Genomic DNA, 26,357 nt, shown 5'->3' with positions numbered 1-26,357 from the left:
ATTCTGACACTGGAGCTGGATTGAGCAAACATTTCTGTTGGCCAGCTGAATCAGTTATGCTCAGCATAAGAGGGCCCTAGAGGGAAACTGGACAGCTGCACTAGGGGAATGGAACTGGCCCACCAGGATAGTTCCTCCTGATCGCAGCAACTGGGTCCAGATTTTATCTTTTCCCTCCTGCAATCTGCCTGCTCACTGCACTCCCTCAGATACATTAAAGTCTTCAGGTGTCCCTCCCTCAGAGGCAAAGTCAAGCCCAAAGGGTCTCTTGTGTTCCTGGGTACCTCCTTGGTGACAGTAACCATTTCTTAAAAGTCTGTACCTCAGTCTCAGGGGATCCTTTCCTTAAGCAATCCCAGCCTGAAAGTTATTATTTTTGTTTTTCCTCAGTCCTGCCTATTACTCCTGCAAATCATTTCAACTAATTCCCTGAATTAAATTCTCTGTTTGCAGCCAGCATTGTAGCATAGCAGATATATTTGAACACTAATCTGAGTCCCAGCTGCTCCACTTTACATCCAGTTCCTTGCTAATGTACCTGAGAAAGCTGGATGGACCAAGTTCATGGGTCTCGGCACCCACACAGGATATCAGAGAAAAGCTCCAGGCTTCTGGTTTTGGCCCTGTACACCCTCAGCTGTTGTGGCCATTTCGGGGGTAAACTGGCAGGTGGAAAGTCTCTGTCTATCCCTCTAACTCCACCTTTCAAATAAATAGATAAATAAATACTCCCTTAAAAAATTTCTCCCTGCTGGAGTAGCCTAGCAGCTAAAGTCCTCACCTTGTACACACTAGGATCCCATATGGACACTGGTTCCAATCCCAGTGGTCCTGCTTCCCATCCAGCTTCCTGCTTGTGGCCTGGGAAAGCAGTCAAGGATGGCCCAAAGTCTTGGATTCCTGCACTCATGAGGGAGACCCAGAAGAGGCTTTGGACTCCTGGCTTCAGATTGCTGCAATTCCAGCTGTGGCAGCTGCTTAGGAAGTGAATCAATGGACAGAAAATCTTCCTCTCTGTCTCTCCTCCTCTCTGTATATTTGACTTTCCAATAAAAATAAAATAAATCTTTAAAAAATTTCTCCCTGCAAAAATAATGTATAGTCTTTATATTTTCAGCTGAACCCTACCTGATATAAACAGTGAATGTTCCTGCCACAATGTTGTACTTACAGAACACCAAGACCAAGACATGAACCATGAAGGCAAAGAGCATACAGTGAGGAACAGCTACAGGTTTGTAGTTTTTTTTACATTAAGAGCATAATTCCATGAGTGTGCATCCCCATAAGACAATTATTTGGTAGGTCTTTTCATTCAATATTCAAATGTTGGGCTGGCTTTGCATTTTGGGGAGTGTTCAAGTGTGGGCACTGGTACATGTCCCAGCTGCTCCACTTCCCATCAGCTCCCTGCTTGTGGCCTGGGAAAGCAGTCAAGGACTCCGCAAAGCCTTGGGACCCTGCACCTATGTGGTGGACCCAGAGGAGGCTCCTGATTCCTGATTTTGGATCAACTCAGTTCTGGCCATTGAGGCCACTTTGGGAGTGAACCAGCCAATATTAGTTCTTTCTCTCTATTCTCTCTACAAATCTGCCTATCCAATAAAATAAATACATCTTAAAAAGTAATATTCAAAGGTCATACTGTTCTGCAAATACATTTTAACATTACATAAAAGCTAAAAGTCTGTAAACCTAATTTTAAATGGGTAATTAGATAGGCAAAGTACAAATAGTAGGGATGTCACAACCTTGCAATAAACTTCTTCAAATCACCAAATGCAGACTAGAAAAGAAATGAACAGAAATATAAACACAATATGAACTTAAACTGCGATTAAAATAGTTTCATAAAAAATCATTTATGAAGACAGCCAAAATAGGCAATAGACCTTACATTATTATCTCTAGCACTCATGATACAAACTGTTAGTTGTTTTAAAAAAGAAATGTCTGTATCTGCTTTAGTGTAAACACAGTGTCTGTCAAACTTTGTTTTAAATCTTTATCAAATATTTAAGAGTTAAACATTAGTGTAGTTTTGATGATTTTGAGACTACTAGCAGATGTATGCGAATGAGATAAACACCTCCTCAGGTGAACCTTGTATACAGTCCTTGTCTGTTTGCATAATTATGGCCTTTTCACTTTTTACTTGTTGAATTTTTTTTTAAATTGTTAGACTGAGTGGAGCATTAAGTTCTTGACAGGTAAATTTAAAGCACTGTCCCAAAAATAATAAAGTCAAAAAAAGTTAATATGGGATAAACCAACGTTTCATGAAGTGTAAAGGTTATTCAACAATCTTCCCAAGAGCCCAAATTTGTACATTGCACCTGTATTTTAAAACAAATTAATTGACCCTAGATGTACTAATTTAAAATTGTCATCTAACAGTTATTATAAATGAAGAAATAAGAAAGATTTATATAGTTTCTCACAAAATTTTTGGTCTTCAATTTGAAAGAAGACTTTTGTGAATTTAAAGTCTTTTTAAAATCTGCTTTAATTTTGAGGTGTATAGAACCCAGCTGAATATAAACCAAAACTGAAATGTCTATGAAGAAGTCCCAGGATGCAGTTGAAAACCTGCATTTTCCTATTAACATATTGGTTAATCAGTACCATGTCAATCAATGCCATAATGTTGTAAATTGTTGTTGATGTTATGTTGGGGCTTTTAATTGATTGGGACAATACTTTGCCGGCTTCACCTTCAGACCAGAGATGGTCGCACCAAGAAATTGTTGAACTCACTAGGATAATAAGATGCTGGACTTTATGCTTGGTAAATACTTCCAATGAAAGAACCTCAACTGAATTTGAACTGTGGCAATGCAACAAGGTGGAGAAATCCACCATGGGGAGAGGGTTCGGGGAGGGGTGGGAGGAATCCCAGTGCCTATAACACTGTGTCACATAATGCAATACAATTAATAAAAAATAAACAAATAAATAAAAATAAAAATAAAAATAAATTTTTTAAAAAATCTACTTTAAAGTCCTGTTTCAAGGGGGCAGTTGTTTGTGGCCACAGTTACAGCAGTGCTTGCTGCATGGGTTGAGACACCACTGGGGGCACCCACACCCCATATGCTAATGGCTGAATTCAAGGCCTGGCTACAATCCCAACTTCAGCTTCCTGCTAATGTGCACCCTTATAGGCCGTAGGTGATAGCTCAAATGCTTGCATCAGGTACTGCTACCACACAGGAGACCCAGATTGAGTTCCCAGCTTCTGTCTTCAGCCTTAATCAGCCTTGGCTGTTGTATTTGAGAGCGAATAATGGACAGCTGATATCTCCCTCTGCCCTTAAAAATATATACACAGATATATAAAAATATATCTGAATACATACATGTATATATGTATCTATTCAAACATAAGTTACACATAATTTTTTGGAGATCCTCTTTCTGGCCACATCTTATGAATGAGTAAAGCAAAATTTAGCCAGGATAACTTCTCTGTTTTATGAATGCATTTTCATTCTGTTCACTTTTAAAACCAGATTTATTGAAAATATAAAAATACTACAGGTTTATTAATGTATCTTTACCATCTGACTTTCAAGACACAAAAATGCGCTGTATTGAATCCCTACTCTAACTCTTCCCCCTCCCACATGAAAGAGCACCCTAAATCAGTCCAGACTACTGTCTCTGCCTTCTCTCCAGCCAGCCTGGCAGCCTGAGTCTCAGTGCCTTCCTCTCCCTGATTTCCAGACTCCACACTACGCGGGCCTCCCTCAGGACACATTAGAGCTTGTCAGCAAAACTCTAAATACAGTCTGACTACAACAGACCTAGATGGAAAGTCTCAGATTAACAAATCATCTGCTTGTCAGTTTACCAGCTATCATAAACATCAATCAAAGCTGTGAAAAGGAAATACTTTTTGGCTCAGTTTAGCTGAACATTTAAAATGCTTACAAAACGGGAATTTTATTTTTACTCAAACAGATGTGAAATAGCAAATTAACGCCTGGTGCAATTCACAAGACAAATGTTGACAGCTCTCTGACCACTAAGTCAGAGGGGTTGGGGTTAGGCAGTCAGAGTGCAGAAACAGGCAATCAAAGGCAGGTGACCCTTTCCCACCAGATTCCTTCTTGGCTGTCTTCCCAACAGCATCACCAGTTACAGGAGCTCTCTCCAGATACACAAGCATCTTATTGGAACAACACTTTCTCCCTGATACAGAGCAGCTTTATAATGTTTATGAATATTTTCACAATTTTCATATACTTTTTTATAAACAGTCTTGACTAAATTTGCACAAGTTTTGAGTGCAATATATCAAGATGGGAAAATACATACCCTACAAGACTTTAACTCAGCCTTTGGTAAAATTAACATTCACATCCTGGTTAGCACACAACTTAACTTAAAGCTATAATTATTCCTTATATGTTCATCATACAGTTCAGGTTTTGCCTATGACTATATACTGAGGGCAAAGAGCTTTACTATGCAACTGAAATATGTCTTCCAATGGTTCCAAGGTCTGTCAACTAGTAACTCTACCATACTGAATGCCCTTTTATTTGCTCAAATGTCTGTGACAGAAACTATGTTTGCTCCTTTCAAGTTATAAACCCTGCCCAGAAGCTCAAGGTAAGCTCCAACTTGAGTGGTAACTAGCTCATATTTCCTGACATTATCAACTTGGCCCTGTATCTTCTTTGACAGGTAAGAATGTGGCTTTGCTTATTAGCCTAAAAACATCAAGAACCCGTATCTTGGCTGTTTCTGCTCAGAGCATAGTACATTTTGGGATCTAAGAGTGCTTAACAGTCTAACAACAAGCATTCTCTTAACAAAAAGAAAATCCAACAATAGGGACCATGCGTAACTCATCATTGTATCTTCCAGAACACCTGGCACAGTGCTTTCTAAATGTGCTGACCTCAGTAACGTTAATTAAAGTGAACTGAATTACTATTCACAGCAGTTCTTGATAGAGCCAAATTTCACTACAACCATAATGGAACATGAAGGATCAGGAGAAATCAGAGCTTTCACTTCTTCACTAGGTTTGATAATGTTCACTCCAGAATATACACTGGAGCTTGACATATAATGAACTGTATAAATATAATTCTCTGCAACAAATAAGAGTGTGTGTTTATTGTATAACCACAGTCATCTTAGGAGTTAACTTGCAAAAGTAGGTTTTATTTATACTTAAACACTCAGAGGCTCTGGTTACAAGTGACACAATTTAACTCAAGTTTAACCAAATCGAACAGCGAGGATTTATCGCTTCTATTGCTTTGTGCAGTAGAGGTTCCAAATGTGGCTGAACTTGGGCACTCCCATCAGGACCTGCTCTTACCCTTCCTCCGTGGGGCAATATCTCTACTGTCTTCTATGTAGACTTCATTCACAAACTTCCCCCTCACTTCTACCAACAAACAATCTTGGACTTCGACCCTTTCTAACTTGTAACTCCCAAGGAAGACTATGGTTGACTATTCTTGGACCAAGTATCTCTCCTAGGACACAAAGCATGACATCATGAAGGAACAGAGCCCACAAAGGTAAAGGGAATCCTTCAGAGGAAATGATACAGTGCTGATCAATGCTGCAATCCACTTCACAATCCAGGGTCTGAAGTCCTAAGTCCCATCTGTTCTCTCCTCTGGGCATCTTGTAAATAAACCTTAGTTTTGCCAAGCTCACTTTGACTATGGTTATTCAATAAATACGTTACTTTCACACAGAAATTGCATATTTACTGGATCAATTGTATGATGGGTATAGTATTAATTATTTTATAGACATCAGTTTAATTCTTCACAAGAGGTAGATATTTCTGATGAGGTTAAGAGATTTAGAGACATCAAATAGTGAAATGTCAAGAACCAAAAATGAAAGCAGAGTCCATTTTGATGTTCACAAACTTGTGATACCCACAAACCTCTATTCTTTCTGCAATGTTTTGAGGCACTTTTACATTTCTTCTCTATGGGTATCACAAGTTTGTGGACATCAAGGACTTGCATGGCCCAAATTAAACTAAAGGCCTATGGAAAGTTCTTTTTCAAACTCCTAAAGTCTTCTTGCCTTTGTATAATGCTTGAAATTCCTCCGCCAGAGATTATTTTGGACTGTCACTATTGTTTCTTTTATTTGACTGCAAATGCTTCCCAGGAGCACTTGGGCTAATTTATTCTTTGTAAAATGTTCTTAATCAAATGTCCCCAAGAAGAGGTAATGGATTGGAAGCTTTCTTCAGTTGTTCCAAACCTTCCTTTGTATTGCATTACTGGTTTCTTTTTCTATGTCTCCCCAGAAAGAAGACACAGGACACAGGACATTGCTGAAGCAGTGAACCTCTGGAATTAGCTCCCCAATGTCTCTAACAGGGGATGGGGATGGTTCTACAACTTTGCTGTTTCCAAAGGACATCATTCAGCATTTGATGATAGAATCCAGGTAAATTCTAGAAAAGTCTGCTAATAACAAAAAAAATAAATAAATAAATTTTGTAAGCACGCAGCCTGCGAATTAACAGGAAAAAAAAATCAGGGAGGCAAGATAAAAATTGTAAATACTAGCATTTGCTCTAACATTCTTTTATTTAGAAACAAATCTCATGGTTATGCATTATTTAACAAGGGAAGACTCCACTCTCCAGTGACATGGCTAAATGGATTACAATGCCCCATATTACTCTTGCTGCCACAGTATCAGCCATAGAGGTCTTGTGCGAAATGCAGTCTCAGGTTCTACACAGCATGGATGGCTTCTCTGCTTTGGATGCTGAGCTGCTCGGGATCCCAGCCCACTGCCAACTCCTGGCCCCAGGAAGTCTCAGGAGGAACTGTCACTGAGAGATTCCTTACACTTTGGCATTCGGCAACTCCCTGTTAGATGGCACAGCTTTGGGGTGTGTATTTTCTGTTACATTTTATAAGCAGTTTTGAAGCTAATCTTGGCATGGTACAGTATCTGGCATACAGGAAGCATCTGACAAATTAAGAACAGGGAAGGGGGAAGAATAGGGAAGGAGCAAGAGCTGGAGAAGGACAGAGGAAGAAATGGAAAGAAAATATTCATATCACTCATTTTTTTTTAATTCCCTAAACCCTTAGCATTAAAGGGCAAATGGAAAGCAGTGGAATGAATAACCTTTTAAAACCACAGTAGTTTAACATCCACATCTTTCAAATACAAGAAATTAAGAGCCAACAATGGTTAGCAGCTTGTCCTGAATCAGCCTGGATGACAATAAGAGTTGGGTTTCTCACTCAGGTCTCCGTCCTCCCGGTCTTGTTCTCTTTTCAGAGGAGGAACTGCATACCAGGCCATGGCTGTTTGCTTCCAACAGGCAGCTGCAGAACTGAGGTGCTGCTGTGGCCCTGAGTGCAAGTGCCCTTCTAGTGGCCAAGGAGGAAAACAGATGGTGCTGTCCACTGATAGGAGGTTCCCTGTTCACCATCCCTGGGGTCCAGGCTATAGAGTCAAAGTGAGAACCTGTTCAACTATAGGGTCTGGTGGGAAGGAATATGGCACTTGTCCCTAGTAGAGGGTGCTCGGGATCCACATGATAAGACAAGTAGTCATGCTTTATCTATCTTCCATGTGAAAGGTAACCATGAAGTCAGTATATCTTACATGCAAAGAAGAAAAGCCAAGCATAAATCTGTAAGAGTTTTAGGAAGCCTTCTGGAGACTTAGAAAATCTACATATAGACTTCCTGACTGCAATTGAAGAATTACCATCATGTTGGTAAAGCTGATGAATATAACATTCACCAGAAATGAAATTCATATTGCATGCCCAAATTTATGTATTAATAGAACACCATCAAGTTCCCAGTCATCTCAGAAATGATCTTGAGATTTGACTTTATTTATAAAATGAAACTATAAATGATCCTAGTTATTCATCCCACACAAAGGGGCCAAATTGAAACATATTTCATGTATAAAATGTAAATATGTGTCTTATAAGATACAGACTATTTTCAGCATCACAGAATATCAACACTAGAAAATAACTGAGTTATCCATTTATCAAATGGCTAGTGGTATCAGTCTCTGTAACATCCTTGGTGGGGATTCCCTTTGGCCTTGATGTTAAAGATGTCACTTGGAATGCCTGCAGCCCACACTGGCATTCCTGAGTTCAAGCTTCAGCTAATCTTCCAAGGCCAGCTGCCTACTAACACATACACTGGGAGGCGATTGGTGATGGCAGCAGTGGTTAGATCCCTGCAACCACATGGGAGACATGGATTGAGCTGAAACTCCTAGATTTGACCTAACCCAGCCCTGGCTATTGAGGTCATTTAGAGAGTAGACCAGCAAATGAGCAGTCACTGCTCCTCTTCTCCAACTCTTTCTCTTTCCACCTTTCAAAGAAACAAATATTTAAAACAAGCACTTGTAGTGACAGGATACAGACCACCTCATGAGGCAGTCAGGTTCGTTCTTAAGACACTCAGCAATTCTACATAAAAACTATAGAAAAACTGAAAAATCCATAATCAGAAACAGTAATAACATGTTTTCTAATTAGTTACACAAATACATAGTTTAAAAGGGTGTTTTTTTGGAGGGGTATTATTTAATGAGACAAACTGCAGTAGTCACTATGCTTGTGCAAGGACATCTCTCTTCATGTATACATCTTAAATATGGCCCTGAGTTTCCTTATTGGAGAAATCAAATTCAACAAATACTACATTGGGGAATACCTATAATATGTATTAATGCTTCAATATTTATGACAATTTAAAAAATTCAGCATGGTTTGTGTAGCGATAGATAAGAGCATATTCCAAGAAGCATTGTCACTCTACCCTATTTTCTGTAGTCCAAAAACGTGTGCAGTTTCATCTGCTGAACTTTAAACAAAAACAGTGCAAGCGGGCATTGTGGCACGGCTACTTCAGCTGCTTCACTGGATGCACATCCTGCACTGGAGTGCCTGGAATCAAGTCCCACATTTTGATACAGCCTGTTGCTAACACACACTCTGACAGGCAGAAGGTGAAGCCTCCTGGGTACCTGCCACCCACATTGGGAGACCAGGATTAAGTTCTGGGCTCTTGGCTTCAACCCACCTGAGTCCTAGCTGTGGTGGGCATTTGGGGAATAAACAGTTGTAAACATTCATGGATGTGCTCTCTCACTCTGCGTTCCAAAGAAATCAAACTTTATTTAAAAAAATAACAGGACCTCATTGAATTTTGCTGTATGGGCTGGCAATTCTATTTTATTTTTATTTATTTGAAAGACAGTCTTTGCAGAGAGAGGTTCACTGGTTCACTCCCCAAATTGACCCCTAAGGTTAGAGTTGAGCCGAGATGAAACCAGGACCCAGGAGCTTCTCTCTTTGTCTCCCACATAGGTACAGGAGTCCAAGCATTTAGGCATCCTCTACTGCCTTCCCAGATCATAAGCAGGGAGCTGGATCAAAAGTGGAGCAGCCAAGACAGGTACCAATGGGCACATGGAATACCAGCACTGAAGACAGAAAATTAACTTGTAATGACACTGCATCAGTCCCTAGCTGGTAAATTTTAAACCATGATGAGTGTGGCTGTACTTGACTAGTCACCCCATTATCAAGATTTCTGAATATTCATTCAGTTACTGTTCCATGCCTAAATCTGTACCCATGCACAGTTAATTAAAAGATCATTCTACTTGCTAACAATAGATTGATATAGTGCAATTTGGAAATCAAGTATATTAGAATTAATTCTATCCACCACCACCACCAGAGGGCAGAAAGCATGATAAGACAGCAGGTGTCACTCAACTCTTACCACTTGGCCAGCTGTGTACATCCTTGCTGTATCTCTGGAGGATGGCAGAGGATGCGCTTTCCAACTCACCTGTGTTTTAAGAACAATACCCACATATTTTAACCTTTGTCAAAAACTTGTTCAATTCTCCATTCTTTGAGATACTTTCACCCTCGGAAGAAACATTCCAGGCCCACCACCCTTTACAACAGAATTAGAAGGGTGTGGACATTGGTCTTTCTGTGCTTCATCCCTGGGAACCATGCACAGAGTTAAGTAGTCTCGGAGTTGGGACACAGGGATGCGTAAGATCCAAGAGGCTATCATACAGTCCAGTAGCAACATCAGAAAATTGTAGAGCCCTCCTAAATTTCAGCTGTGGATCCATTCACTCGTCATCAGTCCAACTCAAGGACTGGAAACCATCAAGTCGTGCTAAAATATCTGTTTCCTAAGGCATGCAGGGCCATAAATATTGTGTTGCTTTTTAAAACATCCCTTTATAAGTAGCCTTAGACATGTATTATCAGGAGGTATTGCTAGCAGAATAGAAAGGCCTGACACCGAAACTTCCCTTCAGCAAACCCTATTGCACAGAAATTAAACATAGCTTCAGCAAACTCATGCAGAAGCATGTGCAAGTCCACGCATGGTGGGGGAACAGAACGTGAACAGAATTAAGAGGAGAAAATCAGCAAGGTTTGAACATCAAAGATAAAAGAAGAAAGGATGATATTTAGAGAAGACTGAACTGGGTCCTCAGTGGTATTTGAGTACACAGCACAAACGCCCTCATTCTAACCATTATTTCATTATTTGTGCTTCTGCACAAGAACTCTGCTTTGGATCCACTACTTTATCTGCACTGTCTTTTTTAGAAGTCTGGAATTTGAGACAGTGAAAAAAACAAAACAGTGTACAGTACTTCCTGTCAACCAGTATTAGGAATTAGTGCATGTAAAGTTCAAAACTTCGTTCATCAACAATTGGTTCTTAGGTGATAAAGATAACACCAAATTCTTCTCTGAGTCGAAGCTTGACTTATCTAGTGAAAGACAGGAAGGCTGCTTTAAAGCAAGGGAGGAAGAAGAGCGAGCTGCAGGCAAGCAGGTACTCTGGGGTGAATACAGAAGCAGTGAACCAGGAAGTGGAGAAGGGAGAGGAGCAATTCATTCTGCACTTCTCTATGCCAAGCATTTTCAGATAGGGAGGTTCCCCAAGCAATGATTCAATGAATTAGAATCTGCAGGAACTACAAACAAATCCTCTAACTTTAACATCTGAGAGTTTCGGAGCTCCCAAATGAATGTCAGTGCTCCTGGGAGGCAGGGAGAAACTGGCTAGTGAGGTCATCTCGGGTTGTAAGACCATCCTGTTCTCTATCATTTCTCAAGTAAAATCTCAAGCAGAGTTTATTGGCCCTTGTTAACAGTCAAATGCTCTGCTCCAAAGTCTTCTAACGTTTATTCCCAAGCATTACCAAAAGATTGCTTTCCCAAGTGACAAGGTACATGATACATATTAATGAGTTTAAACGTGCCCCTGGCTGGTGTCCCAAGGCACAAGTAGCAGGAAATACAAACCAGATGTGGGTCTTCATGGAATACCATGAAGCAGTTTAAATTAGATTCAAGCACTGATGTGACAGAAATGTGACCGCAAATTTAGCAAATATGACTGGGAAGCATTTTCTTGAAAGGGAAGTAAAAATTCAGTATTATGGGGCAACTCATGAAAGGCAAATTCTATTCAGCACACAAGTTCAAATGCCAGTATTCATATAACAAAGCTAAACTGTAACAAACCAGTAAGTGGGGGAAATCTCAAAGCAAATATCACCACTTTAAGTTCTCTTATCTGGATCACAATCAAATGTGGAATCTGCCTAATATTTATTTTTAAACATTCAGTGAGGGTTCTGCTGGACTCAAAACAGCATCACTGATGTTTGAGTTATATTTGAATGCTTTCCGGGAAGAACAGAGAATACACAAAAATCCCTGCAAATGTATAAGATACATAATTTTGGAAGTGCTTTTGCCTCTCAATGTGTTACTGTTGAGCATTCTCTACAAATCTGCCTGTTTCAGATAAGAAACATGAAGTCTGGTTTTACATAGCAAATTGAATTGCAGGGATTTAAAATAGCTCAAAACTAAACTCTGACTCTAGATAGCTTTGTTTTTAAAATGAGCTGCAAGAATACCAACAGGAGAAAATCAGAAATGAGTTCTGCTCATGCTGTATTTTTAATGTCACCTACCTATTGAATCCCTGTACTTTATTAATCTATAACTACACACTTACTTTTTTTTTAAGAAATGCACATTTTTTAAAAATCACAGCTGATGGTTCTATTTCTTCCCTAAGAAAAACCACAGCTACCCCAGAAGGCTCCCCGCCAGAGTGGGAAGCAGTCGAGCCCAGAGGATTGTGCACAGGATGCATCACACTTACAGATTTTCTCCTCTTCTCTGGAGAAGGGAAAGCAGCAGAGCTGGCCCATGGTACTGGAGCTGGCTTTCCTTCCCGGTGTCCTCTGAGGGCACTCGAACAGAAGCTGCAGCTGCACCGCGGGTCTGCAAGCACACCCTGCCTGTTCCTCTCCCACGGGCAGCACACGGGGCTGGGAGAGCCAATGCAAAGCCGGGAGAGACTGGAGAAGGGAGCTTGCGGCTGCCACCAAAAAAAGGCTCCGCCTCCCGGCCCACCAGCCACACCAAGTGCTCTGGGACCGGAGATCTGTGAGAAAAGCGACCCCAGGTTGGCTGGATCCTCACACAGCTGTGAGCCCCAAGCTTTAGGTCCGTGCCACGTGCACTGTGCCGCTAGCCCTGTGTGACTAGGACAAGGCAGCACACAGTCCTTTCTCCCACGGACAAATGCATTGATTACACACGGCAATTAAAATCGGAAGAAAATCCCTTACTTTCTGTCTGCTATTTAAAGAGCAAGAGCTTGCTTTTTCTGGCCCGCAGATTGTGATTGTGATTGATCTGGTGACGAGCGAGCCCCGGCCAGTCAAACACAACTTGTGAGAAGCAGCTTTAACCACCTAAGTACCCAAGGAACCGAGGTGCCAGGAGGGACACGGGGCGGGGACAGATACTGTCAGCTGTTCTTGGCACCTGACAGCCTGCTTCTGAAAGTTGAATATCTGCCTTCTAAACGCTGCCTCGCGCCCATTACTAAAGCCTGAATCTACACTATGAATTTTTAAACTGCAGCATCAAGTATATCAATAGCCTAGAAAACCCTCCCAAATGCAGAAGCACCGCTGGGAAAAAGAACAGGGACACTAGTTTCTTTTTCAATAAAAACAGCAGGTAACTGAGCAAATTCGGGGGCAGCAAAAATAATTCGCTTTAGACACAGCACATTTTGAACTTCATGACATGAAGTAGCAAATTGTATTTAAGGATTAAAAAATCTGTTACCTTATAAAGGGAATAGCCTTTCTTTACCAGAGTGCAGGAATAAAAGACTGCTCTTCGTGCCAGCAATTCTGGCTAACCTCTTACTTTCCCTCCTCTTCTTCCTGTGAGAACACACACACCTATTTTCCACAGATGAAAGCAGAGTGAACTGAGTGGTGAGGACGACCCCGTGTGGCTCTGAGCCACCACACCCACTGTCATGCTCATTCAAAGAAAACAAGCGTGCAGTTCGGAATAATAGTGAATTTTATAAATCCTGTATGTGCATTTTTTAAAGCTCCAATTAAGAAGTGGGAAAGACCCATAATATATATTTTTTGATAGCCCTTTTTTTTACAGCAAGGCAGAAATTTCATTTTAAAAATATTGATAAATATGTCTAAGAGTATTTACAGAATATACCACAAGGTTTAAAATCTGTGGTGATCTATGAAATAAAAGGCAATCATTTGACTTATTAAACAAAACTGGCTGGCATATCCACATAATTAAAACTGATATTTGAAATATCATCTATCTTTAAATTGCTTTCACTATATCAGGCTCTTTAAAAATGCAAATGCAATGCTTATTTTGCTTGGATTCAAATAGGGTCATATCAACATTATCAGTTCTAAAATGAGGTTTGCTTCTTCACAACTTACCAACCTGTAAATTAATAACAATTTCTAAATGTTACATTATTTCCTCTGAAATTCCCCAATATATGTATGTATGCAGTAGATACTTAAAAGTAGATTTTTATAAAGCTTTACTCTAATATGAGCCATATGAAGACTAGAAAGCAAATAAGTGGCCTCCAGTCCTACAAGAAGCAACATCAGAAGCAAGTGCATACTTTGAACACTGGAGAAGAGATACAGCGTGAGGTGCTTTATGGTCCCTACGCTGCTACTTGGCAGCTGGGAAACACTGGACAAGCCCTGGGCCCTCCCTGGTCTCAGCTTCTTTCTCTAAAAATAGGACAGAAGTAACACTAGGATCCTCTTCACAACTAACATTACAAAATATTATAATCAAAATAGCAAAGGATATTCTAATCTAATAATCAGAGAACAATTACCATAAATATGCGTTTTTGTTGAAAGAAATATTTGCAGTAAATGCTCTTTACTGAGTAACCTCCCTTAAAGTTTCCAGCCACCAGTACTGGCACAATGCTACAACCTGGAGCCATGGCTGCACTCCCTGTTCATCACAGTACTGCTCACAACAGCCAAGACAGGGAGTCAGTCTTGGTGTCCATCAACAGCTGAGCAGAGAAAAAAATGTGATATATATGCACAGTATTATTCAACCACAAGAAAGGAATGAAATCCTAACACTTGCTGCTAAGTAGATGGAAATGGAGATCGTTATATTAAAAAATAATAATAATCCCAGGAAGACCAAACCATATGTTCTCCCTCAAACATGTAAGTTTAATAGTTGCTCTGAACTTGGAATGGTGATTACTAAAGCTGGGAAGGGTAAGAAAGGGGAATACAGGGAGGTCACACACCAAATAGCAAAACAGAGTTGGAAAATTGTAACAAGTTCTCGTGTTACACAGCACAGTGGGGTGACTAGGTCATAATCATTAATTATAATCATATAACTATAATTACGTATTTGATTCTATACTATATGAACAGCTGGAGGAAAGGAGAGAAAGGACAAGGGGCATGAAAAGCTGGTTGCCCAGCTTGACCACTGCATTCTGTGTATGCGTTTAAGTATTATACTGTACTTGATATAAAGGAAGCAAGCATTCTGAGTTCAATTCTAAGCTACAGCTTCCTACTAACGCAGAGCCTGAGCAAGTAGCAATGTTGGCTCAAGTAACCGGGTTCCTGCCACCCATTAGGGAGACCTGGACTGTATTCCTGGCTTCTGTTTTCAGCATCGTGGGCCAATAGGGAGTGAATCAGTGGATGAGAGTTCGATCTCTGTCTTTCTCTCTGCCTATCCCCTAACTCCTTTGAGTGTCAAATTTTTTAAAATATTTGTTAACTTATAACATCTAATTCAGGAGCCAGCATATGGTAGAGTGGGTTAAACTGACACTTAGGGTTTGAGTTTCAGTTGCCCTGTTTCTAACTGAGCTTCCTGGTAGTGCATTTGCTTGAAAAGGCAGTATGGATGGCCCAAGTACTTGGGCCCCTACCAGCCTTAGGAGACCCAGAATGGAGCTCCTGGCTATTGGCTTTGGCCTGGTCCAGACACGGCTTTTGCGGTCATTTAGGGGGTGAAGCCACAAGACAGAAGATCTCTGCCTCTTTCTGTGTCACTGTTGCTCTTCCTTTCAAATGAATAAATAAATATTTCTTTAAAATGCAAATGATATGTAAATGGCTATTTACTGTATTATTTGGACGATAATGAGAAGAATATGATCTGCATGTGTTCACCTGAGATGAGTTTTTCTCCTCCCAAATACTTTAACTATGTGGTTGGATGTGGACCTCTAGGATACGGCCTGTTTTGGGTCGGATCACAGAATCAAGTTTGTCGGTTCCTGACAGATATCCCATCAGGTACACAATCCAGCTTATTCAGTCACAGCTTTTTAAATTAACATATATAACATTGTGTGTTTTCAATGTGCACAACATGAGGTGAAGTAGAGGTACAGTAGAAACATTAAATCTAGCTCATTAAAAAATACACAAGCAATACTTTTTGGTGAGAGTATGAAATATCTGCTCTATAAATATGCAATCTATCATAATGACCTGGCCAGTTTCTACATAATAATCTCTTTATATTAATTCCTTATATCTAACTGCAATTGTGTATCTTTGACCAGTGTCTCCCCATCACTACACTCCCCCAACCACCCCTCTTCTGGTAGTCACCATTACAATCAGGACTTCTACGAGATCAACTTTTTTTTTAGATTCTCAAGTCTCAATTCTACCAAAAACTTTCAATTTTCTCATATGTGAAATGGAGATAATACTCCTAAGTGTATACATTTGATTAGAACCAAATGAGATAGTGTCAGTTAAATATTTCCTACATATTCTATTATCAGAGGAGCTTCCTTGAGCAGCAGCTAATATTTAAGCCATACCACACAGGTCTTACTGCCTGACAAGTGAAGTACATTTTAAGAAATGAGTTCTTAGGCAGCCTTTAAATTGTGCCACTACCATAGGTTGTGCTCACGCAAATTAAGACAGCCACGTCACTGGATGATATGCTATTATGAGACTACAGTCATATGTGCAGTCTGTTTTTGATCAAAACAGTGGTATATGCAATTTTGGTATGCCACAAATGATACATAATTTATTAAAGCATATATTTGCCTCAAAAGAAAAAAATACAGTGATCACATACGCATTTTTGGACTTCTGATGTAACTGGCCAATTTGCCTTCCAGGAAAGCTTTTTTAAAATTAACTATTTACAAGTGTTTAAAAAAAAAAAACTTTACAATCAGCAATCATAAGCTTGAATCCTTGCTGTTAAAAATTAGGAAACAATTATCTTCTTGTAATTGAGTAAGTTCGTTATAAAATTTTAGTTTGTTGTTGCAACGTAGATAGTGTTGGTCGAGGGGGAAAAAGAAGAGACTGACACTGTGTTTTCACATGAGGATGTTTTTAAAAGTTCATAGAAAATTGGGCTGGGCACAGTCACCTAGTAGTTAAAGTCCTTGCCTTGCACACACTGGGATCTCATTGGGCGCCAGTTCCTGTCCCAGCCAGCCACACTTCCCATCCAGCTCCCTGCTTGTGGCCTGGGAAAGCAGTCGAGGACAGCCCAAAGCCTTGGAACCCTGAACCCATGTGGAAGACCTAAAAGAAGCTCCTGGCTCCTGGTTTTGGATCAGCTCAGCTCCGGTCGTTGCAACCACTTGGGGAATGAATCATCGGATGGAAGGTCTTCTTCTCTGTCTCTCCTCCTTTCTATGTATCTGACTTTCCAATAAAAATAAGTAAATCTTCAAAAAATCATAAAAATAGAACTGAAAGACTAAACAGTGCATAAAATTTTTAAATCAAACATACAAAAACTCATGAATATGCATATTATGAAAAAGTTATGTGGTGATTTTTAAAATGCTTGTAGCAAACTAAATTTATCCTGGTTTGCCTTTTTCCTTGATTTTTGAGGAACATTCTGACACATCACATGCTTGCTAGCCCCAGCTAGCTAGTCTTGCCCATTCCTCTTTCAATTTCTGCCTGCTGGCTATCATCTTGGGTTTACACTCACATATTTGGACTCCAAATAAAACACCCCTTACTCAAATGCAGAACATGCAGGAAACATTCATACAATGAACTCTATCAACTCTTGTTTTCTCTTACCTGTTGGCACTGCCTATGAAAATGTGCAATTAAGAAAAAAACATGGGAGCCAGAGTTGTGGCATTGTGCATTAAGCTTTCTGCCTATGCTGCTAGCATCCCATATGGACAACATTCCTGTCCCAGCTACTCCACTTCCATTCCAACTCCCTGATAATGTACCTGGAAAAGCAATGGAAAATCACCTAAAGGATTGAACCCCTGCATCCATCTGGGGGCCTGGAAGAACCTCCACGCTCCTGGTTTCAGAATTGTCCAGCTCTGACCTTTGCAGCCATTTATGGAGTGACCCAGTGGATGGAAGGCCCCTCTGTCTCTCTTCCTTTCTCTATAACTCAGCCTTTCAAAAAATAAATAAATACTCAAAAATGTAAGAATAAAACATAAAATGTTTCATTGGCTAACAATATTTATCAAGAAATCCTATAACCTAAGAGGATGGAACTATGTAATGTCAGATGCTTTCTTTTTCCATAAACACAAAAAGTGATTTAGCCACAATAAAAGATTAGAAAACAATGCAGCAATTCAAAATAGGAATCTCTAACACTTCTTGGACAATGCCTTTCCTGAATGCTTTACATTTCATCTCCACCTGAGGGAGGGCAATGGTCAGTCCTGTTTCCATTTTACAAATGAAGAGACTCAAGCTCAGAAAGTAACCTGGGCAAAAACCCTCAGAGCATATGACAACAATGCAATCTGAACTCTGACTGGTCTGGCTCTATAAACCCTAGTGTCTGGTCCACAGCATTGAATTATTAAACAGAGTGTCTATGTGGTATCAGCTTTATACACTTTGGGTCTTCCACACCCAATCACTACCAAAAATAAATTGGGAGGGACAGGAGTCGCGGCACAACAGTATAAGCTGCCACCTCAATATATGTACGTCCCATTCATAAGTATGGTTAGAGTGCCAGTCACTCTGCTTCTAATTCAGCTTTTTGCTAAGTGCACCTGGGAAGACATGGGATAATGGCCCACGTTCACCCATGTAGGCAACCTAGACACAGTTCCAAACCCCTGGCTGCAGTCTAGACCAGACCCAGGTGTGGTGGGCATTAGAGTAATAAACCAATTTATGGAAGTTCTTGTTCCACTCTTTCTCCCTCCCTTTCAAATAGATAAATTAAATATATAAAATTTTAACAGATATTTGAAGAAATTGTGTCTCTACTGAAAATGTAGACTTTTGCTTTAATTTTCTAAACAATACTGTAAAATAACCATTTACACACATATAGCATTGTATTAGGTAATATAGGTAATCTAAAGATGATATTAGATACATTGGGAAGATGTGTGTATACAAAAATAATACACCATAAGGGACTTGAGCATTCCGAGTTTCAAGTATGATAATCTTGGAACTAATCCCCATGGATACTGAGGAGCACCTCCAACACACCAGAATTTTAGCATAAGTCACACAAAAATATCATTTAACCAAACTATGCTGTAGTATATTTAAAATAGTGCTTTGGTTTCTCATATTTTTGCTGTCAACCCCGCTAATGGCACTGTGAAAGGAACACCCCTTGAAATACTATTTAAAAACAAAGGATAAGACCCCAGTACTGTTGCCTGTCACCTACAGAGAGTTGACTCACACAGATGTACAGAGATTCCAGAAAGGTCCTGCAAAGCAACTGTTTTCCAGGAAGAACAGCAAATTTTGCCATTAACAAGTAATAGCCAAAGACAGCAACAGACTTTTGTAGGGAATTATGGAGTACACAGAGGTCTACTACAGCTACAAGATTTTATAATAAAATAAGCTTAGCCTTGATGAAGAAAATGATAACATTTTCATTAATTTAAAACCATAACCTTTCCACACTGGCTTTTCTCTTATGCCTGGCTACAGACCAAACATGATTTAGACAGTTGCCTCTGTCTGCTAGAATAGTTTGAATTCTTATTATAATGGTTAAAAGTGGCAGGAATAGAACTATAGTGTAGCACAGAACTAAACTATAGAATAGAAGAGGGTGCCAGCTAACTTTTCTCTACTTTAAAATATCAGCTGATTACTGTCCTTAGTGGCAAAAATAATTTTTCACTATGACCACACACTTTAACTTCTGTGTCATGGACTGGCCTCTTTTTCCATCTACAGTTTATTGCATCTATATTTGGATTTCTGGACAATCTTACAGAAAATTTTCACATGAAACGAAACTTCTCTGGAAGATTCTAAATCTACAAAACTTTAAATTAGAAAGTCACTTCATATATTAGTCTCAAAAATTGTGTGTTCTTTAGACATTATTACCTGTAAAACTGTTAGAGAAATAATGTTTAAATTTATTTTTAAAAACCTGTTACATCGCTAAGAGTTGTTAATAAATATCTTTTTACATGACCTAAAAAAATTACATTTCCAATGCACATAAAGAAAATTTGAATGTGACAACTGGTGGAAAAATACAAAAAAGAAAAAAAAAGTAAATGACTCTATCCAATAGAAGAGAAAGAAAATATAACACTAAAAAGCTTTATTCCTCCCTAATCTGAAAGCAAGCTTTAGCAGGCCTGTTTTGGGCACAGAAGAGACATTTTAGGAGAATTTCATAGCACAACGAATAGCACATATGAAGAAATTGGTATTTCAACAAATGTGAGTTTCCATGAAAATATGAGTTCAAGGAGTAATTGACAGTTTTTGGAAAAGGGGCTGCTCAGAAATTATCTAACTTTTTGTGTGGATACAAGTGCCAAAAGACAACTGTTTCAAAGTAGGCTAAATAGATATACCCAATACTGTACTTATATTTTGTTACTCTATATTCTTGGAAAACGGAAAGAAATGAACTCTTAATTCACAGTAAGTGTAGATTTACTGCCCACATTGGAAAGATGTTCCTCCACTGTTAGCCACCACTGTACTTCATAATATCCAGCAACCAAAGGGAAAGTTTGTTCTGGAACTATATACTTAAACACTGAGAGATTAAATATGTTCTTACAAGGCTCTATCTGTAAGGGAAAGAGGCTAAAAATTCAGATTAAAAAAAAAACCTTTAGGAATTAGCTGTACATCTCAGTGTTAAAAGTCCTGTTTAAAACCACTCAGAAAGAGTCACAGGCTGGAAAATCTGTGCCAAGAACTGTTTTTGGCCACTATTCCTATTTTAGTAGTATTCGCAACACATCTTTTATTTCTCCTTGCAGTATTTTTGTCTTTCTCTAAAACTAAAAGTTAAACATATCAGTATTTGAAATTGTCATATACTATGCAATTTTGCTACATAATTAAAAAGTGAATTTTTTTTCTACAAAACACAAGGAAGACTTAGCACGCCATTTGCCACATATGTGCACATAATAAACAGTAACAGATGTGTAGATAACCAGACCTGCGAAAGAAGTCCTCATTATTTGTCAACTTCTAACACCCATTCATCAATCCCAGCTCACCCATTTCTTCTTTGTGCTGATTTTGGAAACAGCTGTTACGGTTACTATTCAGTCCATTTCTTTTCTATGAGTGTGGCCCAACTTTAAACAACCCATGGAGCCACAACCTTTTCCTTAACTGAGAACTATATTAGGGTGGAGAATTTACTTCCCTGACCAGTGGACAGACTGTGAAGTAGAGTAATGGAGGTAGGACGCAACAAGGAGGGCTGCAAAGTGCAGAAGCTAACTGGACAGCTCACTGTGACGTCCCATTTTTCATCAGTTCCAGCCTGGCTGATGCTCATCAAACATGTACTGTGTGTGTTACAATAGTTACTTGAGCTCTGGGGGTTAAGTTTACTCTTGAGCCTAGATGTTTAGGTGGCAGGGGTGAGAGAACCAGGACAAATCAAGGAGAAGCCCAAAATACTGATTCACAAAGCCCATTTCTTAGTTATATTGAGGCAGTGCAGACACGAGAGAACAAGCGCCAGCAATTTTAATTTAGTGATTCTGAATTACTAAAATATTCTTACTAAATTGGAATGATACAGATTAGCATGGCCCCTGCACAAGAATGACAGTGTATCCTTTCAGGGATAGTGATAAAATCACAAAAACTGATAGGAGTTACTTATTCAAGGACAAACACTTGGGTATTAAAATCTGACATGCAAGGATAAAAAGCAAAGCAAAAAATACATCTAACCTTCTGAATATATTTCTGTTATATATAAGACATGGCTGCTTTCTTGTTTGCCTTTAATCCTTCTTTACCCACGATCTTAATGAAGAGAGGGGCAACATCTTCACAGAAACCAGTAGGACCCAATGAGTATATTTATCTGTATCTTAACAAGTGAAAAAAACATACAAATTGGTTTGAAAATGTCTAATTTAATAGAATTTCTCCAAAGGTCCTAATTATTCTTCATGTGGAATACTCTGGATCTATATTTAACTGTAAAAATGGTCCACTGTTTGACCTTGGGCAAGAGAACAGCCAGTCACATTTCCTGACATGTCATGCTTCAAATAGAAAATGCCTGAATAACTCAACACATTATTGCTAAAGTTTGTTTTTATCTAATAAGGTTTAAAAGGACAAGGAAGAATAAAGGGGAATCCTGCAGATATTAAAAAATCAAATCCATTAATTCTAAATGAGGTGCTGTTAGACCTAGGTGCTTTGTCAGGTCTCAGCATCTGCTGCAGGGTGACATTTTTCTGATACATTATGTCAATGCATATCCATTCTGATTAGGTTATTTACAGATGCTTCTAACAACTGTCAGAACTGTCACTTAAATACCAACAAAACCAAAACACTGAGTCCATCATTCATTAATGCATTCCTTAATTCGGAACTGAAGTGTCAACCTGTCACGATGCAATCAGCTACACAAAGCCATTAAAAAAAAAATCTCCTGCCTGAAATGTTTAATAAAGAAATTCCATTGCACTGGCCAGCTTTTCATTAATATAAAGAAATATCTAACATGAGCTACTAATGAAGGATGAGATTTATTCTGGCTATGGTTTGCAAGGATCACAGCTGAAGTTGAGGTGCAGCTGGAGGCTGGCATGGCAAACAGCTCTCAGAGGACAGAGCATATGGGGAACCCAGAGACAAAGACACCAGGAGCACACTTTTCTGTCATTCTTAACCAGCCACATTGGGAGAACTGCCCTTTGAGGTACAACCCAAACACCTCCCACGGGGGCCCTTTCTCCCAAACCCTTTACTTGAATTGTGTTTTCATCTCTCTTATGACTTAATCACTTTGGGGACCAAGCCTTTCAGATATGAGTCTTTGGGGGACACTCAAGTTAAAATTAAAACCACAGCAGCCATCGTCTCCATCGCGTGTGGTAAATTCAATCTGGGAGTGAAGTCAGTGGCTCAACACAAATACTCAGATTCTCCTTCCCAGGGTCCCACATGCAGCGCAGGTGCTTCTGCACTCCTATGACTAAGATAGTGAAAAAAGTTATCCTGACAGTAGGATGCTGAACTCTCTGCCATTGTCCATGCCCAATGTCAGGAAACACTTTAATAGTGGAATGATGGACTTATGACTAGTCATAAAGGAGTACCCATTGTAATACTAGAGGGGAAATCAGAGGAGTGGGAAGGGACTTGAGAAGGGGAGGGAAAATCCTATGGAGCTGTATCATTAAATAAATAAATAAACTTTTAAAAACAAAGTCCAGGATCACATGTAGCAATCAATTCCCAGCTAAAAATCTAATTTTTAAAGATTTATTTTTGTTTGAAAGGCAGACTGAGTTACAAAGAATAGAGCACAAACAGAGAAATCTCCCATCCGCTGGCTCACTCCTGATATGGTCACAAAAACCAGGGTTGGGGCCAGAGTAAAGCCACAAGTCTGGAATTCCATACAAGTCTCCTACATGGGTGACAAGGCCCAAGATCTCAAGCCATCTTCTGCTGCTTTTCCAAACACATTAGGCGACACTGGATAGAAAGTAAAGCAGAGGACACTTGAACCAGTGCCTATTGCTGCACTGCAATTCCAAACCCATTCAAGTCTTGTTTTAATATCTTTTCTTTTTTTCCTCTTTGTCCCCCAGAGAACTTCCCCTCACACATCAGAACTGGGTAACACGCTGTGTCCTATACTAATCACTAGCTGAAAGAAAGGAACCAACCACCCACTCACTGGGAGAAAGTCAGGCCTAAACGCCCTGAAGCCCAAACCACTACAGTGAAGGGGAAGAAACCAGAATGAGAATGGACCGAGGACCGACAGAGCATTAGTGTCTGCCTGAGCTTTTTATGTGCCTTTTACTAAAAATGTAGTACAAATCTAGGATCTTTTCCAAAATGCTTGGAACCCAGAAGCGTTTCAGATTTCAGAAGTGCTTCAAAAGTGTTTCAAATTTTTCCAATTTTGAAATATGTGTGTGTGTGTGTGTGTGTGTGTGTGTGTGTGTGTGTGTATCTTGGGAATGGGTTTAAACATCAAATTAGGTATATATATATATATATATATACACACATATACATATATGTGTATATATATATACACACATATACATATCCTGAAAGTAACTTTACACAAAATTTTAATAATTCTTGGGCATGGAACAGTTTTTGATATGGGATTTTTCTTATTTTTCTCTTATTTTTCTCTTATTTTTCTCTTATTCATAACATCAGTGCCCAAAAATATTCAGATTTTGAACCACTTCAGATTTTCGATTAGGGATGCTTAATATACATCTACTTTTTGATCAATTAAAAATAAGAAATTAGGGGCCCAGCTCTGTAGCCTAGCAACTAAAGTCGTCACCTTGCATGTGCCAGGATGCCATATGGTTGCTGGTTCTAATCCCGGCAGCCCCACTTCCCATCCAGCTCCCTGCTTGCAGTCTGGGAAAGCAGTACAGGAATGCCCAAAGCCTTGGGATCCTGCACCGTTATGGGAGACCTGGAAGAGGCTCCAGGCTCCTGGCTTCAGCTCTGGCCATTGCAGCTGCTTGGGTAGTAAATAAACAGATGGAGGATCTTCCTCTGTGTCTCTCCTCCTCTATGTATATCTGACTTTCCAATAAAAATCTTTAAAAAATATGAAGTTTGGAACATGCATTTCTTCCAACAGTTAAGTCACCATGTAGGAAACCTGTATGTCATATTACATGCTCACTTCAAGTTCTAGCTACTCTACTTTTCAATCCAGTTTCTTGCTAATACATGGCTGGGAAGCATAAAATGGCTCAACTATTTGGATCTCTGACACCCATGTGGAGACCTGGATGGGGTAACAAGTTCTACCTTTGGCCTGGCTCAACCGTATCCATGCAGGCACTTGATGAGTGTGACGAGTGAACCAGTGGATTCCTCCTGATTCATTCTCGCCCTCCCTCCGTCTTCCTGTTCTTCTCCATCTGCAATATGGATATGGACATGGGATTGAGTCCAGTTGCTCCACTTCCAGTTTGGCTCCCAGCTAATAAGCCTGGCAAAACAACACAAGATGGCCCAACTGGTTGGATCCCTGCAGCCATGTGGCAAACCTGGAAGAATCTTCTGGCCTTTGGCTTCAGCCTGATCTAGCACCAGGCATTGCAGCCATCTGAGAAATGAACCAGCAAATGGAAGATGTCTTTCTCTCTTTATTTAAACCTCTACCTCCATTTGTATAAACCTGCCTTTCACATAAGTAAATACAGTTTTTTTTTTCAAAAAAGCACATCAATAAAAAAAAGTGTCTTGCCAATTTAAAAATAACTATCATACATGGATAAATATAATCATATTTATAAACCAAATTTTTCCTAAAATACTTTGTTGGAGAGCAAGTAACAAAAGTGTGAAGTGTCTTTCTCTAAACCTTATTATGCTAAGTCTGTTTAAGTAAAAGCTGCTAGGAACAAAAATCAATTGGCAACCATAGCTCCCTGGTACAAAACACAGAACTGGTACGGGCAGATGCGCTGTCCTTTACAGCCAGAATCAAGGCAAAATAGTAACCTGCATCACTACTATCACTCAATGATAGATCAAACAGAATCATAATTTATGCATTGACAAACTCTTCTCTCAGTCAGTTATTTTATATAAAATATGTTAAGCAAGGTAAAAGAGCAAAGGAATTGCATGGGATAATGAAAATGGATGCCCAGAATTTAAGGGCAAATAAGTTATAATCTGTACCTCTTCAATCCTTATTATCCCTTTGGTTTTACCAGAACAAGTGTTTTTGCAGAAATAGGGATCCTTGATAATAGACGACCATTTCTTAAGGTATCAGTGTCCAATAGACCAATAAGAAATTATAAACAGATGTCCTATTTACCTAAATGATTTTACAATCCTGGTCTCTCCATCCTCACTCCTTGTTTGAAGTCTATGGTCTTCCATGAAAATATTTTTCCCAAATAACCCTCCACCAGCCAAGTAGGAAGTCCAGGCTTTCCAAGGGAACCCTCAGATATTTCATTCATAATTTAACAACATTTTATAGAACAGATTTTCTAACTGTTTTTTCTCACATCTAAAAGAATTATGTTTAAAAGTTCTTACCTTCACCTACGTATTTATACACATAAATCACACCCATAAACATACAAAAACACCTGACATATGTATATCATATAAATGTGGATTTTACCCATTAATCACATTCCAATTTCAGAAAAGCACTAGAAACCATGCAAATCGTTCTTAACCATCAAAAGGGCATCCCAAAGTTAGAACATTCAAGAATATTCTTGCAGTTAATATTCTAATCTGACTAGCACTGCTATTAACATTACTAATATTTTGTAACCCAGTCACTGTGCTAAGTACTCTCAGAATATTAGTAAGTATTGATTAGTGTGGTGGAAAATTTATCCAGAGGCAATTAGGCAAGGCAATGGACTAATCTGCCATCACTTTTAGCAAATGGGTAGGTCTTCTGCTACTAGCTTCCTATACCTTAA

General features: G+C 39.3%; 1 protein-coding gene and 1 non-coding gene across 6 annotated transcripts in view; one reads left to right on the top strand and one right to left on the bottom strand.

Annotated features, from left to right (window-relative positions):
* AKAP7 (A-kinase anchoring protein 7) overlaps positions 1-26,357 on the bottom strand; it is a 128,544-nt gene that overhangs the window by 23,598 nt on the left and 78,589 nt on the right. The window contains exons 1-2 of one of the 5 annotated variants that reach the window (XM_040965686.1): positions 12,222-12,363; positions 9,786-9,854 (exon numbers count right to left, since the gene is read on the bottom strand). The exons of 3 other annotated variants lie outside the window; for them this stretch is intronic. In XM_040965686.1, coding sequence (XP_040821620.1) covers positions 9,786-9,854; positions 12,222-12,270 — 118 coding nt within the window. In that variant the 5' untranslated portion in view covers positions 12,271-12,363. Of the gene's footprint in view, positions 1-9,785; positions 9,855-12,221; positions 12,364-24,497; positions 24,819-26,357 lie in introns of those variants that run through there. One more of the 5 variants, XM_040965684.1, reaches the window with a different exon arrangement.
* LOC121146328 lies at positions 21,415-21,518 on the top strand. The gene has a single exon (XR_005882194.1). It is a non-coding gene; the product is annotated as a U6 spliceosomal RNA (small nuclear RNA).

The sequence above is a fragment of the Ochotona curzoniae genome, unplaced genomic scaffold (assembly GCF_017591425.1).
Source record: "Ochotona curzoniae isolate NIBS_2020 unplaced genomic scaffold, NIBS_Ocur_1.0 scaffold_3890, whole genome shotgun sequence".
NCBI classification, from domain to species: domain Eukaryota; kingdom Metazoa; phylum Chordata; class Mammalia; order Lagomorpha; family Ochotonidae; genus Ochotona; species Ochotona curzoniae.
This window is presented reverse-complemented; position numbering and strand designations above follow the sequence as displayed.